General features: G+C 39.0%; 1 protein-coding gene across 10 annotated transcripts in view; it reads left to right on the forward strand.

The window, feature by feature from the left end:
- The window catches only part of EFCAB2 (EF-hand calcium binding domain 2), a 122,747-nt gene that overhangs the window by 23,522 nt on the left and 80,894 nt on the right, over positions 1-18,331 (forward strand). For 4 of the 10 annotated variants that reach the window (XM_025430604.3, XM_049112425.1, XM_049112427.1 and 1 more), the window contains one exon: positions 8,497-8,628. The exons of the other annotated variants lie outside the window; for them this stretch is intronic. In XM_025430604.3, coding sequence (XP_025286389.1) covers positions 8,610-8,628 — 19 coding nt within the window. In that variant the 5' untranslated portion in view covers positions 8,497-8,609. Of the gene's footprint in view, positions 1-8,496; positions 8,629-18,331 lie in introns of those variants that run through there. 10 annotated transcript variants of the gene reach the window in all.

The raw sequence follows: 18,331 nt of genomic DNA on the forward strand, positions 1-18,331 counted from the left end.
AGAGGTAGGGAGAAATATAGAGGTCAAGACAGAAGCCACAATATCTTCTATAACCTAATTTCAGAAGTGACATGCCATCATTTTTGCTGTATTTTATTGGTGATATAAACTAACACTGGTGTGATATTGGAAGTGACTGCACAAGAGTGTGAATACCAAGAGGTTGGAGTCATTGGGAACCATCTTGGAGGCTAGCTAGCACAGTCTTCCTTTGGCTCCCAATGATCTGCATCCCTCCCATATGTAGAGTACACTCACCCTCTTCCAAGGCCCACCAGAGTCTCATCCAATTATGGCATCAGTTAAAGTTCAGAATGTCATATCTAAATTGGGCCTAGGTGTGGATGAAATTCCTCGGCTGTGGCTACTTAAGTGTAGCCTCTTAAGTGGCTTCTCTTGAGCTGTAGACCTTTTAACTAAAGAGACAAGTTGTTTGCCCTTACCACGCAGTGTGCAATGGGAGAATAGGTAAAGAATAACCTCCATAGACACATCTACAAAAAAAGGTGGAAAATTGGAGACACACAGGAGTTGAGTTACTGGTGCATAAAATCCAAGTGGGCAGATGTTGGAAGTTCTTGACTAGGACTTGGTTCTACTGTTCACAAATGATTCTTAGGTTGGCAAATTGAATTTAAATAAATTTTTTTAAAATGTTGGCAATTGAATTTAAATAAAATATTGAAAAAACCCCAAATGATTCTTGGTGGCTTTTAGCTCTTCTATATAGACTCTTGGTTCTACCCTCTTTATCACTCTCTCCTTTGTGAGAAATAGTACATGTTTTCAGCTAAGCAGTTCTCTAAACCTGCTTCCTGCAGATGGAATTTTTGGGAGCCCAAAGACTTTTCATTTTGTACTGTCTCTGTCCTCTTTTGGTCCAAGCTCAAGGTGTCTCTGGAAATATAATCATCTTAGAATCTTCATGGGTTGCCTTTGAATTTTGTTGTCCTTTAGACAAAAGACCATACCCAACTTTGAGACCAGCCATTCTCTCTCTCGGGCTTTGCTGACACAGCCAAGAAACATGAAGCCCCACTATTTGATTGAAGCCATCTGTGGGACATGCCCTCAAACTCTTGAAATGTTTTTTTGCTGGTTTGAATGGTGCCCTCAGACACTATGTTTGATCTTTCTGAGATCCTAACAAAGGATTTTATAGCCACATACTCTGTTTCATGTTTAGACTGTGTTTTCCTGGCAGTGCCCCAAATTCAATCTTTGCCCAGAAGCCATTTCTTATCTTAGCATCTATTGCCATCTGGAGAGGCAGGGAATTTTCACAACTAGCAATTCCTGGCTCCTTTTTATTTAACAGGCTTTCCTTTGAATTATCTTCCTCCTCTTGAATTTTATCACATGCAAACCAGAAAGAACCAGGGAGCACCTTCAATACTTTTCCTAGAGATCCTTTCATCTAGACCAGGTTCATTAGGCATGTTCTCTACTTTCCATGTTAATAGGAATTTTTCTGCGATTCATAAAATGGGCCCCCCTTTGTAATTGCCAATGTGATTTTCCTTACTTTCCTTTAAGCTCTACCAGCCTACTCAGAGGCCAGTACTACCAGACTCCAAATTTTTAGAGCTTGTTTGGTAGCATCTCACTTTCAGGTACCAAGATTCTGTATTACCTATCAGTGTTACCTATTAATTATTAGAGAGAGATAGAAGGGAACAGAGGGAGAGAGACAGTAAGACAAAAACCTAACATTAAAAGTGAAATACCATTACTTTTGCCGTATTCTATTGTCACACATTGAGCCCTGGGATAATAGGAAAGGTTGTTTGCCATGCTCCTTCTGTCTTTAGGAATTCCATAGTCTAATGAGTATTTACTAGTGCCTACAGTTTCCAAGCATTGTGTGAGACTGTCGCATGCTATTCATATTGTATATACACCCCTGAAAGGAGCTACTACCTCTAGTTGAAGTTTAAAGAGATCAAATAGCTTGTTCAAGAACTCACCAGAAAACACAGCTTTGAACCTAAGTTTGGGAAAAAATACTTGGGAGCCCAGGCCTTGGGTAAGACAGTGGATAAATATTCTATAGGATTATTGTTTTAAGCATGAATCTTCTTCAGTATACTTATGTTCAGCAGTAGCTATGCAACTTCATATGTGGACATCTTTGGCCAGTTATCTTTTCTTATAGTCCTTTCTCCATGTAGCTTTGACCTCCTTTACCTGCCCTCTCTCATCCTCCTACCGATTTGTTTCTTGTCACTTTCCATGGAGTCCTTGGAACTTCAGATTTAGTCCAATGTAAGCAAATGTCTTTACAAATACTCTTTTTTTTTTTAAATTTTTATTTATTTATGATAGTCACACACACACACAGAGAGAGAGAGAGAGAGAGAGAGAGAGAAGCAGAGACAGGCAGAGGGAGAAGCAGGCTCCATGCACTGGGAGCCCGACGTGGGATTCGATCCCGGGTCCCCAGGATCGCGCCCTGGGTCAAAGGCAGGCGCCAAACCGCTGCGCCACCCAGGGATCCCTACAAATACTCTTTTTATAGAAAAAGCATCTCACTTTCCCCTCATCTCTTGTTCTCAATTAACTCTGGCTTTCTTTCTGGAACACCACTTCTTTGGTGCCACCTTGAGTAAGGGCTAGTCATTCTCCCGTGTCTTTTTGTCTTGATGTAATAAGTTGAATCAGCCCACTTCTACTTCCAAATTACTGCTCTTTCATACTAAGTTAATTAATTTTTTGACTGAGAGAGAGTGTAAGTGGAGAGAGGAGCAGATGAAGAGGGAGAGAGAGAATCTCAAGCAGGCTCCATATCCAGTGCGGAGCCCAGTGCAGGGCTCCATCTCTCAACCTGAGATCATGACCTGAGCCAAAACCAAAAGTCAGACACTTAATTGACTGAGCCATCCAGGCACCCCTGCTTTTTCATTCTTATATGAAAATTCTTTTACTTTGAAATTTATCCCATCTTACCTCTCTTGTCACTGTCATTTATCATCTTCCTCTAACTTATATTTGTTGATCAAAACCGTTGGTACTTCCTGAATAGTTTTCTCTTCATTTCAAATTCCACCATCATTCTGAGTTCAGTAACCAGGTAGACCACTCATCCAACACACTAGTTTCATAATTCCTTGTTCCTTTCAACCTCAATGACCTTAACTCCCACTCCTTTTCAACATCCTATTCTGGCGAAATCGTACAAGCCACTTTGAAATCTTTACTCTTTCTTTGCATCAGCTGATCACAATCTCCTAGATTTCCAGAGGTGCTCTGCTTCCTTATATATAAAATAGTTGCTGTTGGGGGCTCCTAGGTGGCTCAGTTGGATGTGTCCAACTCTTGATTTTGGCCAGGTCATGATTTTAGGCTTGTTATGTCGAGCCCCATGTGGGGCTCTGTGCTGGGCATGGAGCCTGCTGAAGATTCTCTCTCCCTTGCCCTTTGCCCCTCCTCCCTACTGAAAAATAAATAAAATACAGGCTATTTTTTTTTTTTAAGATTTATTTATTCAGAGAGAGAGAGAGAGAGAGAGAGGCAGAGACACAGGCAGAGGAAGAAGCAGGCTCCTTGTAGGAAGCCCGGCATGGGACTCAATCCCAGGTCTCCAGGATCACGCCCTGGGCTGCAGGTGGCGCTAAACCGCTGTGCCACCGGGGCTGCCCTAAAATACACGCTATTAAATCTTACCAAGACTCTAGTTTTCTTGATCCTTCTCCTCTCTTCTCCACTCCCAATTTATCAAAACTGATTCTAGGTAAGAAAAGGAATTTATTAGATAATAGCAGGGAACTCACAAAACAGTCAAGAACCAAGGAGGTTCAGCATCTTGTACTACAGCTAAAGTAATGATATAAGGACAGTCTAGTTACTATGGCACTGCTGGTACCAGTGCCCCTGGACCACTGCTGCTTCATTCTTACTGTTATTGCTTCCATCAGCCCCATAGGTAATTAAAAACTTGTCCCTTATTTTTGTATTATCTCCTTAAGATTCAAAATCCTCCAGAAGAACATCTGATTGAGCCTGGCTCACATGTCTGTTGCACCAGAGGACTGAGAGAGGGAAGACCTGGCCTCTTGGGCTCATGTAATGAGAGAGAGGACATTGTATTCTGCTAACATACCCAATAGGGTTGCCATCCAAATAGGAAGAGTCTTGGACCCCGAGTGCCAAAAAAGTGAAGAAGGAAAAGGAGAAGAAGGAGAAGAAGAAGAGAGAAAAAAAGGAGGAAAGGGAAGAGGAGAGGAAGGAGAGGCATCCATGGATGTCTCCTTTAGTTCCCTACTGGCTTGGGGATGAGGGGCTGTCTGCTTAAAGCTGTCTGGTCCAATATCAGCCTCCTTATTCTCAGTAGATGATCTTGCTTTGTATTTCAAAAATGGTGGTTATCAGGCCTGAACCCCCTCAGCTTGTTGCTTCTACCTTTAAACATATCTTCTTCAATACTCTCCTTTTCTGCTGTCCTTTAGTTATTTTAGTAAAAGAGCAGTTCCTGCTCTTGTTCAAGGCTTATTTTCTCATTTGTATTCATGATGTCATCCACTCTTGTCTTCTCTAGGACTTTTCTTTTTTTTTAAATTAAGCCTTCCTTCTCTCTCTCTCTTTTAAAAAAATTTCAAGTAATCTCTACACCTAACATGGGGCTCAAACCCATGAACCCAAGATCTGGAGTCACATGCTCCACTGACTGAGCCAGCCAGATGTCCCCCTTCTCTTTGTTAAGATTAGTAATTAATATCCCTCTTATATTAGACATTGTTGAATCCTAGAGATATAAAGATGAATTTGATGTAGTTTTGAGGGATTTAATATTTAGTAGGGGAAAACAGACACAGAGTAGGTTGTAGTGTAATTATTTAATCATAATCAAAATTATTTGTGTCATTTGTTTACTCTCTGGTTATCCATTAGGTTGTCAACATATCTTTGTTCTCTGCTGTGTCTTCAGTGTCTGGTACATAGTTGGTCCTCAATAAACATTATTGCATAAACGATGAGTGGGGAGCACAGGGTGCAAGGAATCACAGAGGATGGGTAGTTGGCCCCACCGAGAGAATGAAAGAAGGAAGATTGGAAGTGGGAGGAGGAGTACAGAAGTTTGGTGTGGAGGAAGCTACAGGAGCAGCATCCTCAAGGCTTAAGGTCAGCAGGGGAAAAATGAGAGTACCAGGCAGAGAGTGGAGCAGGAACAACAGTGGGGAGTGAGGAGGAGGTGGGTGGCTTGAGCAGTTAGGTGTTAGTTATTAGCAGTTAACATTTATGGAGTGTTTACATACATATTCTAAGTATTTTATATACATTATCTCATTTAATACAATTCTGTAAGGTATTATTCCCATTTTAGAGAGGAAAAATCACTTCAGTTCTTAGGGAAACTAAATGACTTGCACAAAGCCACTCAGCCTGTAAAGGTTAGATTAGAGCAGGGATTTATTTTGGGTTCTTTCTGGCTGCAAAGCCTAGTGTTCCTTAAAATTACCCTGTTATATGAATGTAGTGGTTCTCAAACTTGGCTGCTCATTGTATCTCCAAAGCGCTTTGTAAAAATACAGATTCCTGGCTCTGCCCAGGATACTAAATCTGAATTTCCAGGGGGGCAGAACTTATAGATATTGTTACCAAGCTCTTGGATATTAACTAGCCTGGTCCTGGTTCTCTCATCCTTGAGAATCACCGCATCTGGGGTCAAGAACAAGGTCATGGATTAGACCACGGAGATCTAGTATTCCTCAGGGTCTTTGACTTTATCCTGCAGGTAATGGGGGAATTTCTGAAGGATTTTAGCTGGGAAGTGATGTAATCAGATACACATTTTTGCACACCACTTTGGCAACAATGAGAAGGATGAAGTTGAAGGCACAAGATCGCAAGCAATAAGAACATTTATCTTTAGATTTCTGCCTTAACTGATTCCTTCCTTTTTGCCCACATTCTCAATTCTCTACATTTTTTTTCTCTTAGTCTTGCCAGTCTTCCAATTATGTGAGTTTCCTCTTTTTTCTTGTTAAGTTCTTAAAAGAAACACTGTACTTAATGCCAGGTTTCTGTCAGGTCAAGAAATACTACTTTGCATGTTCTTCATTACTGCCTCACCCTTAACAACCCAGCTTTTACCCCATTATCCTATGCTTTCTCCAAGGTCATCTTCCATTCAATAAATACTTACTGAATGTTATATGCCAGCATGGTCTTTTCCTAGATTTTGGGTTGAAATGATAATACCTGGGATCTAAGAAAGGGATCTAAAGGAATAGAGAGAATGGGCCAGTGGCAGAGTCATCAGTCAACAAAGTGTTCTCGTGCCAGCCTGTTCCAGAACAAGTGGCATGAGCAGATGGCCCACATGCAGTCATAAGCCAGAGGAACCTCTATCTGAAGATGGATGAAGGGTCTGATGGAATTGCTTTCATTTTGAATAGGCTGAGCTTGAGGAGGTGAGATTTATAGTAGAAATATAGGACTGTCACTTGGATGAGAAAGGATGTAAAGCTAGACAAATAGATGTGTGTTGTAACATGAAGTGTTAAGACTCAGTGCATTATGCATTAAGTTCGCAAAATGCTTTTATAATAATTTGTATCTTTGTGTTTTTTTTTAATCTTTGTGGTTGTTTATATCTTGAAACATTCTTCTGCTAGAGGAATGGCAAATATGTCACGAGGGGTTTAGTTTCTCTTAATGTATTAGTTTAAAATGACACAGGGATTCAATTTGACTTTCGGATTTGGATCATAATTGTATGAGAACCTCCAAAATGGTTGCATTTTACTAGAATAAAAAAGTGCTGTCTCTTTTGCATATTTTATGTACTCCTTCCCCCCATTTTCTATGTTTTTAATTCAAGCTGTATGTCCTACATTTTATTTTTTCTCTTCACTCTTTTTCTTTTTATTGCGTTATTCCCCACTAACTTGTCTCAATAAAGAATGAAAATCAACCTCTTTTGTTTGTTAAAGTTTTGCATCAAGTTTTTACTGTTTTTGGTTTGTTTGTTTTTTTGTTATTTTTAGGAAATGTTTCCTGAAGCTGGGGAAGCAGAAATATAATCTGACTTGTTTGCAAACCTCATGTCTGCATAGAACTCTTCAGTATCATTGCGTGACCTATAATTCTTAAGACCTTATGAGAAGAACATATTGAAAATAGGCCATAAAACTGGCCACAGTTGGGGCAATTATCTTTAGTTGGAAACAAAAATTAAGGATGCGCAAGTCCTATTTTATTATGTGCCATATAGTTAATGTAAAATTAAGCAATTCTTTGTCCTTTTTTTTTAAACAACTGTATATGAGTATTAGGAAACTTATAAACATATCAAAGATTCAAAGTTTTTTATGAAGAATTATATCTTTTTTTAAAAAAGATTTATTTATTTATTTATTCAGAGAGAGAGAGACAGAGAGGCAGAGAGAGACACAGGCAGAGGGAGAAGCAGGCTCCATGCAGGGAGCCCGACATGGGACTCGATCCTGGGTCTCCGGGATCACACCCCCAGCTGCAGGCGGCGCTAAACCTCTGCGCCACCGGGGCTGCCCCATATATATCAATCTTAAATGTAAACTCTGTTATATGATATTTATAATCCAAGCAATTTTTTCAAAGCAGTGAGAAGCAGTGTAATGTAGTTAAAAGAATAGAATCTTTGAAGCCATACACACTTGTGTTTGAATCTTCAATTTTCCACTTACTAGGTATTTGTCAAGTCACTTATCTGACTTTCTAGGCCTCAGTAGCCTCATCTGTGAGGTAAGGATATTAACAGCTAATCCAGATGATATTTGTGAGAAATAACAACAGCAGCTTCCATCTAATGAGCATTTCTATGTGCCAGGGTCACTGCATACATTCTTTTAATCCTCACAACAACCTTGCAAGGTAGCTACTAGTATTATTGTTATTGTTATCCCGACATTATAGATGAGGCAGCTAAGATTTAGGGAGATTGGTAATTTGCTAAAACTAATGAGAGTTTGAGTATTCCAGGCACCTGGGTGGCCCAGTTGGTTAAGTGTCCTACTCTTGATCTCACTTCAGATTTTGCTCTCAGGGTTGTGAGTTCAAGCCCTGCATTGGGCTCCATGCTGCTGTAGAGCCTACTTAAAAAAATTTTTTTTAAAGTTTAAGGATTCAGTCAGTTTTTTTTTTTTTTTTTTTTTTTTTGGTGGGGGGTTGTGGAGATTCAATCAGTTTTGTCTGACTTCAGAACTTTAGCTTTTAAATGTAATCATCCCAGATGTCACACTTTAATCTTGTGTCTGGCATGCAATACAAGTATTAAATTGGTTTGTTCAGGCCCGTTCCCCACACCCATCCTGGAAATGAAGCTGATACGCCCATCTTTCACATTTTAGGATACAAAGTAAAGGCGATCTCCAAGTTACAATTTCCGAATTTAACATAAGAAAAATAGCTTATGTCTTTAAGTTATTGCCAGGCACTATGTGCCAAGCACTTTATGTATAATATTTAATGTCACAGGGGCCTTAGAGTAAGGTAACTATCATTAGCATCATTTGACAGATTGGAGACTCAGGCACAGCAAGATTGAGTAACGTGCACAAGATCACACAGCACCTGGCAAAGCTGGGATCTGAGCAGAGAGTCCAGTATATGGGTCACATTATTTCTTGATCATGGTATCTCCCCTGCCAGGTAAGTATAGTCACATTATTTCTATATGTTTCATAGAGCATAGTGGCTTGTGGCTGCTCAGCAAATATTCATTAATTGAGTAAAGGAATGAATGAACTCATGAATGAAGCAAACATGACCTCTCTTACCGTAACTTCTCACACCAGGCCTTCCATTAATGACTAACTTACTCTGGTACCACCATGTGAAATGATCTGAGCTACTTTTTCTTTCTTATGATCCTCTTCCCTTTTTCCACTCAAGACTTATGTAATATCTGTATCCAGGTTCCCACAGATGGCTAAATACAGTGGTGTGTGTCTCTTCTTGCCTGGCTCGAGAGAACGAGGCTGGAAACTTGCCCTGGGCTGTCGTGGGCAGTGCTTCGTGGGTATTCACACTGTTGAGCATCCATGTGCTTTATTCATTTATTTTCTTATCATTTGATCATTCATATAACAAATTTTATTGAGCAATAAGTACTCACTATGTGTCTGCTTTGATGCTTAGGATGCTATGTATCCTAGGGACACAAGAGTGTTGAGAACAGATGAGGCCTCTGACTTAATCGAATTTACAGTCTAATGGTGGTGGGGGAAGGGACCGCTCAAGCAATTAGGATGCTTTGGGAAGCAGAGGGTGCAGTGGGGATGCATTCATCCCCTCTTTCGGATCACTGTAGGAATCTCCTAATGATCTCTGCCTCCAGCTGAGTTACCGTCATAGCAGCAAGAGTGGTCTTCCTTGATTAAAAATCTAGCTAAATACTACCTGCTTTGTAAATCTTCAGTTGATATCTGTTGCCCTTAGGATAAAATTCAAATTCCTTTCATGTGTCTCACACAAAAAAAGACCCCGTCCCTACTTTGCATTCTGTCTTATACCTATGTCTCAATATAAGGTTGTTTAGGAGCTCAAGCTTGAACTTTTCATCATGTTTTTTAGTTTCTTTTTTGAAACTGCATTGTGGTACAATTTTGCTTTTTATCATTTTGAACTATTAAAGAAGAGAAAAAATTGGTCAAGTAAATGTAAAGGATATAACTTTTTAAAAGATTTATTTATTTTTGAGAGAGAGAGAGTGATGAGCAAGCAAGCACAAGAGTAGGGAGAGGGGCAGAGGAAGAGGGATAGAGAATCCTAAGACAGACTCCCTGCTAAGTGTGGAGCCCCATGCAGGGCTCAATTCCAGGACCCTGAGACACGACCTGAGCCAAAATCAGGAGCCAGCTGCTTCACTGACTGATCCACCCAGGCACCCCTAAAGGATATAATTTTTAAAAGCACACTTTATTCGGATGCCTGGGTGGCTCAGTGGTTGAGTGTCTGCCTTTGGCTCTCAGGTCATGATGCCAAGGTCCTGGGATTGAGTCCTGAATCAAACTCCCAGCCGGGAGCCTGCTTCTCCCTCTGCCTATGTCTCTGCCTCTCTCTCTGTTTCTCTCATGAATAAATAAATAAAACCTTTAAAAAATAAATAAAAGCACACTTAATTAGTACCTTGTAAGCATCCCCCACCATGAATGCAGAGGGAAGGGGGGGTACACAATAATCAGTAAGTGTTCCTATTTATTAACACTCTCAAAAAATACCTTTAAGATTCTTATTTTATCAAAATAGATAAACCTTCAGTCAGTCTACAGTAGACTTAAACATTTATAAAATAGTCTGAAATGAGACATATATCGCAGCAGTTCTTTTATAAACTTACGTGCTTGTTAACTGATATTTCTGGTATAATTTCACCATCTGACCATCTTGTAAAAGTGCTTATTTCCACATATGGTCATTCCATTTTTTGCTAAATGGGCATTCTATAAAAAGTAACATTTTCTAGAACACCTGCTGAACATGACTCTGTGAAATTTAATATGTTATTGCTAATATTTCCCCTCAAGCTTGGCAAAATTGCATATACCTTACTGAAAACTTACATATTCATTTCAGCTCTATTTAATTTTGAGATAACACTTCTGGTATTGAATTAGATGTAACCATGAATTAAATTGACAGAATTACTTGGGTTACCAGCCAGTCATTTTCTCACATGTATGAAGGTTGTGGTTTAAACATGTTCTGTGGCAAGAAATTATTTCCAGAGCACATTTATTAATTACAGCTTTATTTCTACTAACATGTTATAACTTAACAAGAGTTAACTATAAATAAGACTTTGCCTTGTGAAGAGGGACTGAGTATGGATTTTTAAAAATTTGTTAAGGCTTCAGTAAGCACATCTTTCATTAATGGTGGTTATAGTCAATACAGTGCTTTTTAAAAACAGAAACGAGTGATTAGTCTTTAGAGTAGAGAACAATAAACCAAACCCCAATCCATGACCGTATAAGCATGTTTCAGAAAGGATCCTTTCATTGGTTTTTAAGGGCTAAATGACTCTAAATTCTTGTTCCACTTAGATTCTGTGGTTTTTAATTGATCTTTTTCCTCTACTGACCTATGTTATCAGCCAAACACTTCATGGAAGTTTCTCAAAATGTGTATAAAATCTTAATTTGTTGTGTATTAATAAATAATGAAGATATAGTGGACTACAGTTAGTACCAATTTATATATACACAGAGAAAAACACTTTGATTACCAAAATACTTGTAAAAATTAGTGATAACACATTTAATCACATCTCATTTCATTCTTTTTTTTTTTTAATTTATGATAGTCACAGAGAGAGAGAGAGAGAGAGGCAGAGACACAGGCAGAGGGAGAAGCAGGCTTCATGCACCGGGAGCCCGACGTGGGACTCGATCCTGGGTCTCCAGGATCGCGCCCTGGGCCAAAGGCAGGCGCTAAACTGCTGCGCCACCCAGGGATCCCATCTCATTTCATTCTAATAAACTTATAGATAAAAATATATTTCTTAAAATAGAATAATTTCCTCAAGTACTTCGTTATATTTTAATAATACTCAAGATTTTTTCTAGATCAAAGCTACTTTTTCATTAAATATTTAAAAATAAGATGCATTTTTAATTATTAGTATGAAATGTCACTTAGAGCAGTGTAAGTTGCCAAATACATTTTGCAAACATTCTCATCCATTATTAGAAAGACATACTGTTTTGCTTTATTTGAATAGTTTATATTTTTACTGACAACAATGGAACTTTCTAAAGCTTTCATTAGGTTAACATGAAAATATATTAATATGTTAATATAGCTTTCTGACATGTTATCATGGTATTTTAGCCAAATACAAGGAGACCAGGTCTTATATTTTGGCAAGAATGTGCACAATCAGGCTTTTTTCTTTAAACATGTTTTTATTTCTAGGTTTTATTTATTTATTGGAGAGACAGAGAATGATAGAGAGAGAGAGAGAGAGAGAGAGAGCATGAGCAGGGGGAGGGACAGACAGAGAAGCAGACTCCCTGCCTAGCAGGGAGCTGGGTATGGAGCTTGATCCCAGGACTCTGGTATCATGACATGAGCCAAACGCATGACCAGCTGAGCCACTCAGGTGCCTCAGGCTTTTTTCTTTTTATGACGAAAAATGTAGTTAAAGAAGTCATGGATACTTAAAAACAAAAATAATAACACTAGCCAGAAAAGACAAAAAGGGAAAAGCAATGCTTTAGTTTGCTTTTGGCTTGGTGGTTGGATTAACTACCTGGAACTTTCTCAGATATTGAACCAATCTTCTGTTCCTGGGGTTAATCCCATTTGATCATAGTGTACAATCCCTTTTATATGCAGCTGGATTTGGTACGACAGTATTGTGTTGAGAGATTTTTGTGTTTATACTTCTAAGAGATTTTGTTCTGTAGTTTTCTTTCTTTTTTAAGAGTATTTTTACCTTTTTTTTTTTTTTTAAAGCTTTTATTTGAGAGAGAGCGAGCATGAGCAGGGGGAGGGGCAGAGGAAGAGGGAAAAGCAGACTCCCCAATAAGCAGGGATCCCAATGCAGGACTCAATCCCAGCATCCTGGGATCATGACCTGAGCTGAAGGTAGACGCTGCACAGACTGAGCCACCCGGGCGCCCTGGTCTGTACTTTTTTTCTGATGTCTTTGTTTTCTTGGATCAGGGCAATATTGACCTCATAATAAATTATTTGAAACTGTTTCCTCCTCTTCATTTTTGGAAGAGTTCGTAAATGATTCAGGTTAATTCCTCTTTAATCTATGCACTTAGACATGGCACCATATATATGATTATAGCCTAAACTTATGATTTGCAGCATATGGCACAAAAATGTATTCTACATGATAAGTAGCATGATGGAGACGTGGTCTACAATATGGTATGTAACTTTCTCTTTCAGTGTTGGAAAGGTAGTGTAGAATGCATGTAAAGAATTCTGAAGAGATTATTTCTCAATTTACTGGTTCATTGCAGGGTAGCTAAGAACCTCTTGTTAAGCTGTCATACAGCAGTTTTTATTCAGAGCCAATATCTTTTGGCTGCAGGTATATTAACAGATGATGTAAGGGTGTGAAATAACGGCACCATATTTATCAGATAGTACTTTGGAAAACTCTTCTCTATCTCTCCTACACTAAGGCTTTTAAGAATATTTCTGGCACTCAATTACTACAATCCATACAGGTTTTCTGGTCAGTAGTGAAGCAATCTGATTTGGGAAAGTTAAGATTGGGAAAGGGAATGATCATAGACAGGGCTGAGAAGCTTTGGGCTATTATTAATGCTTTAAAACAAACATATCACTACAATTTTTAAAAATATAACTACAAAATTTTAAGCAAACGTTTTCATGTGAAGGATCACTTGCCAGGGAAGTAAATTTCTGGAAATCTACCACTGAGCTGCTAAGATGCTGCCAAATAAAATGTTTATTTTACAGGGATGTGTTCGGTTTAATGCCAATATATATATTTTGCCATAATAAAATGGATTGCTTGGCCACTCTACCCTAACAATAGGTAAAAAGCTGAACACATTGAAAAATTAACAACTCTCTTGGTTTTGTGAGAGAGAAGACACAGGGCAAACTGCTGCCCCCAAGCCTGGAAAGACAGGTGAATACAGAGAGTCATGGCTTAGGACTCCAGGGCAGAGATGCATAAGCATAATCTGCTGTGGGAACGAGTGTTGGGGGAGGAAAACCTGAACTATAGTTGATGAAGTGTTGGAGGTACAATGTAGACAACTGTGAGAGTTAAAAACTCTAGGGGAACCCCACACTTTTATGAGTTTTACCTCCAGGAGCATAAGCTTGCGGTAAGAGGTGGGGAAAAGGAATCATTCTGAAATAGTCCAGACCACTCCATTCTTTTTTTTTTTTTTTTTTTTTAATTTTTTTTAAATTTATTTATGATAGTCACACAGGGAGAGGGAGAGAGAGGCAGAGACACAGGCAGAGGGAGAAGCAGGCTCCACGCAGGGAGCCCAACGTGGGATTCGATCCTGAGTCTCCAGGATCGTGCCCTGGGCCAAAGGCAGGCGCCAAACCGCTGCGCCACCCAGGGATCCCCAGACCACTCCATTCTTAACAAGAAACTAGTTAATTAGAACCTAGCCTTTTGGGGTGTTATCAGAGTTTAAACTGATCTAAGGGAAATACCTAATTTTGGCTCACTCTAGCCATCTTGTCCCACTGTCCCACAATGGGAAAGGAAACAGCGGAGAAACTCTTATAAAGCTCACAGTCCAAAGGCTTTGGCTCACTAAAAGACCTACTCAGAACACTCTCCCCATGCACACACCTTACCACTACATTCCTAAAGGCCTACTTATTGCAGTTCCTTTTATCTGGTACATCATATCCAGTTATAAAGAAAAAATTATAAGGCATCCTGAAAGGCAAAAAACCACCACTGGAAGAGACAGGGCAAACATCAGAACAAGGTGGCAGGGATACTGGAATTGCTGTACAGGGAATTTTTTGAAAAACTGATTAATATACTAAGGGGTCTAAAATAATATACTAAGGGGTCTAATGGATGAACTAGACGGCATGCAAGAACAGATAGGCATATAAGCAGAGAGATGGAAATCCTAAGAATCAAAAACAAGTACTAGAAGATATCAAAAACACTGTAGCAGAAATGAAGAATGGCTTCAGTGGGCTTTTTAGTAGACGTAAGGAAGGAAGAATCTCTAAGCTTGGGGATGTATCAATAAAAACTTAAAAAACAAAAGAAAAAGAATGACTGAAAAAAACCCAGAATATCTAAGGACAGTGGGGCAACTACAAAAGGTGTAATATATACATAATGGGAATATCAGAAGGAGAAGAAAGAAAGGACAGAAAAAATATTTGAAACAATAATGACTGAGAACTTCCCCTAAATAATGTCAGACACCAAACCACAGATCCAAGGAAGTTAGGGAATACCAAGCAGAATAGGTGTCAAAAAAAACACACCTAGGCATATAACTTTCAAACTACTGAAAATCAAAAATAAGGAAAAAATCCTGGAAGAAACCAGAGGTAAAAACACCCCACCCAGAGAAAAACAAAGATAAGAATTACATACAACTTCTCAGAAACCATGCAAGCAAGAAGAGAGTTGAATGAAATATTTTAAAGTGTTGAGAGAAAACCCCCACCAACCAAGAATTCTTTATCTTGAGAAATTATGCTTCAGATAAATGAAAGAGAAATACTTTGTCAGACAAAAATTGAAAGAGTTTGTTTTTAGTAGATCTATGTTACAATCAAGAAATGTTAAAACAGGGCAGCCCCGGTGGCCCAGCAGTTTAGCGCTGCCTTCAGCCCAGGGTGTGATCCTGGAGACCTGGGTTCAAGTCCCACGTCAGCCTCCCTGCATGGAACCTGCTTCTCCCTCTGCCTGTGTCTCTGCCTCTCTCTCTCTCTCTCTCTCTCTCTCTCTCTGTGTCTGTCATGAATAAATAAATAAAATCTTAAAAAAAATGTTAAAACAAGTTCTTTAAAGAGAAGGTAAATGATATAGGTCAGAAACAGATCTATATAAAAGCATTGAAGAAAAAATAACTGAAGGTAAAAGAAAAATTTTATTTTTCATATTCTTAATTGATTTAACAGATAAAATTTGTTCAAAATTGTCATAGCAACAATGTATTTGATTATGCTTATGTATATGTCTTCCATATGTATATATATGTGTGCTTATGTTTGTTTATATAAAGGTGAAAGAAATGACAGCAATGGTATAAGGGACAGGAGGGAGAAATTAGGATTTTTTTTATTATAAGGTATTCATTCACATTACCTGTGAAGTGGTAGTATTATTTGAAAGTGGGCTTGAATTAGCTGTACATTGCATACTCTAGGGCAACTACCAAAAAGAATTTAAGAAAAAGAAATACGACATATATACTGTGAAAGGATGGAACATGGAATCATAAAATGCTCACTTAAAACCACAAAAGGTGGGAAAAGAGTAAAAGACAAAAATATGAACAAAAATCAAGGACAATTGTCCTAAGTAGAAAACAGCAAATATGGTAGCTATTAGCACAATATCAATATTCACTTTGAACATCAGTGGTCTAGATGTACCAATTAAAAGACAGAGATTGTCAAAGTGGATCAAAAAACAAGAACCAACTATATGTTATCTTCAAGAAACCCACTTTAAATATATAAAAACATGTAGATTAAAGTAAATAGATGGGGATGCCTGGGTGGCTCAGTGGTTGAGCGTTTGCCTTCGGCTCAGGGCGTGATCCTGGGGTTCAGGGATTGTGTCCCGCATAGGGCTCCCTAAAGGGAGCCTGCTTCTCTCTCTGCCTGTGTCTCTGCCTCTCTCTGTGTGTCTCTCATGAGTAAATAAATAAAATCTTTTTAAAAAAGTAAATAGAGGTAAAAAATATATCATGCTAACACAAATCAAAAGAAACTGGGGGTGCCTGGGTGGCTCAGCGGTTTGGCGCCTGCCTTCGGCCCAGGGAGTGATCCTGGAGCCCCGGGATCGAGTCCCACATTGGGCTCCCTGCATGGAGCCTACTTCTCACTCTCTGCCTGTGTCTCTGCCTCTCTCTATCTCTCATTAATAAATAAATAAAATCTTAAAAAAAAAAGAAACTGGAAGTGGCTATGTTAATTTCAGACAGGAAACTTGAAAGCAAATTTTCAGGGATAAAGCATATTACATTAATGATAAAGGGATCAATTCTCCAAGAAGACATAACAATCCTTAACATGTATATGCCTAAAAACAGAGTGTCAAAATGCATTAGGCAGCAACTAATATAGCTGCAGGGATAAATAGATAAATTGGGACACCTGGGTGGCTCAGTCAGTGAAATGCCTGCCTTAGGCTGAGGTCATCATGATCTCAGGGTCCTGGGATGGAGCCCAACGTTAGGCTCTGCACTCAGTGGGGAGTTTGCTTGGGGATATTCTCTCTCTCCCTCTGTCTTGCCATTCTCTCTCTCTCTCTCTCTGGAATGAATGAATATATCTTTTTTTTTTTAAAGATTTAGATTTATTTATTTATTTATTTATTTATTTATTTATTTATGATAGACATAGAAAGAGAGAGAGAGAGAGAGAGGCAGAGACACAGGAAGAGAGAGAAGCAGGCTCCATGCCGGGAGCCCGATGTGGGACTTGATCCCGGGACTCCAGGATCTTGCCCTGGGCCAAAGGTAGGCGCTAAACCGCTGAGCCACCCAGGGATCCCCTGAATATATCTTTTTAAAAAAATTCTTTTAAATTTATGTATTCATGAGACACACACACACACACACACACACACACACAGGCAGAGACACAGGCAGAGGGAGAAGCAGGCTCCATGCAGGGTGCCTGACGCAGTACTCGATCCCGGGTCTCCAGGATCATGCCCTGGACTGAAGGCAGCTCTAAACCGTTGAGCCACCCGGGCTGCCCTGAATGAATATATCTTTTTTTAAAAAAAGAAAAATACCACATTCTGGGACATAAAGCATACCTTAACAAATGTAAAAGAATAGAAATCATACAATGTCTGCTCTCATACCACAATGGAATTAAGCTAGAAATTTTTTTTTTTTTTTTTTTTTTAGATTTTTTTTTTTTTTTATTTATTCAGAGAGAGAGACAGGCGGAGGGAGAAGCAGGCTCCACGCAGGGAGCCCGATGTGGGACTCGATCCCGGGTCTCCAGGGTCACGCCCTGGGCCAAAGGCGGCGCTAAACCACTGAGCCACCGGGGCTGCCCCTAGAAATTAATAATAATAGAATAATGGGCAGATTTCCCAAATATGTGGAGATTAAACAACTTGTAAATAATGCATGAGTTAAAGAAGAAATAATAAAGTGAAATCTTAAAGTATTTTGAACTAAGTGAAAAATACAGTTTATCAGAATACACACTTATAGGAGATGCAGTGAAAGTAGTGTTGAGAGAGAAATATATAGCATTGAATTAGCATATATTAGAAAAGAAGAAAGATCTAAAGTTAATCTTCTAAGTTTCTATCTTAGGAAACTAAAAAAAGAACATATTAAACCCAATAAGAAGAAAAGAAATAATAGGAATTAAAGCAGAAATCAATAAGGAAATAAGTAGAGAAAATAAAAAAAACCAAAAGCTTGTTCTTTGAAAAGATCAATAAAATCAGTAAATCTTTAGCAAGGCTAATTAAGAAGGAGTGAAAAATAAAATTACAAAATCACAGATAAAAAGGGGGGAAATCACAACAGATCCATGGAAATTAAAAAGGTAAAAAAGGGGATCCCTGGGTGGCGCAGCGGTTTGGCGCCTGCCTTTGGCCCAGGGAGTGATCCTGGAGACCAGGGATCGAATCCCACGTCGGGCTCCCGGTGCATGGAGCCTG

Source organism: Canis lupus, chromosome 7 (genome assembly GCF_003254725.2).
Source record: "Canis lupus dingo isolate Sandy chromosome 7, ASM325472v2, whole genome shotgun sequence".
In the NCBI taxonomy this organism is placed as follows: domain Eukaryota; kingdom Metazoa; phylum Chordata; class Mammalia; order Carnivora; family Canidae; genus Canis; species Canis lupus.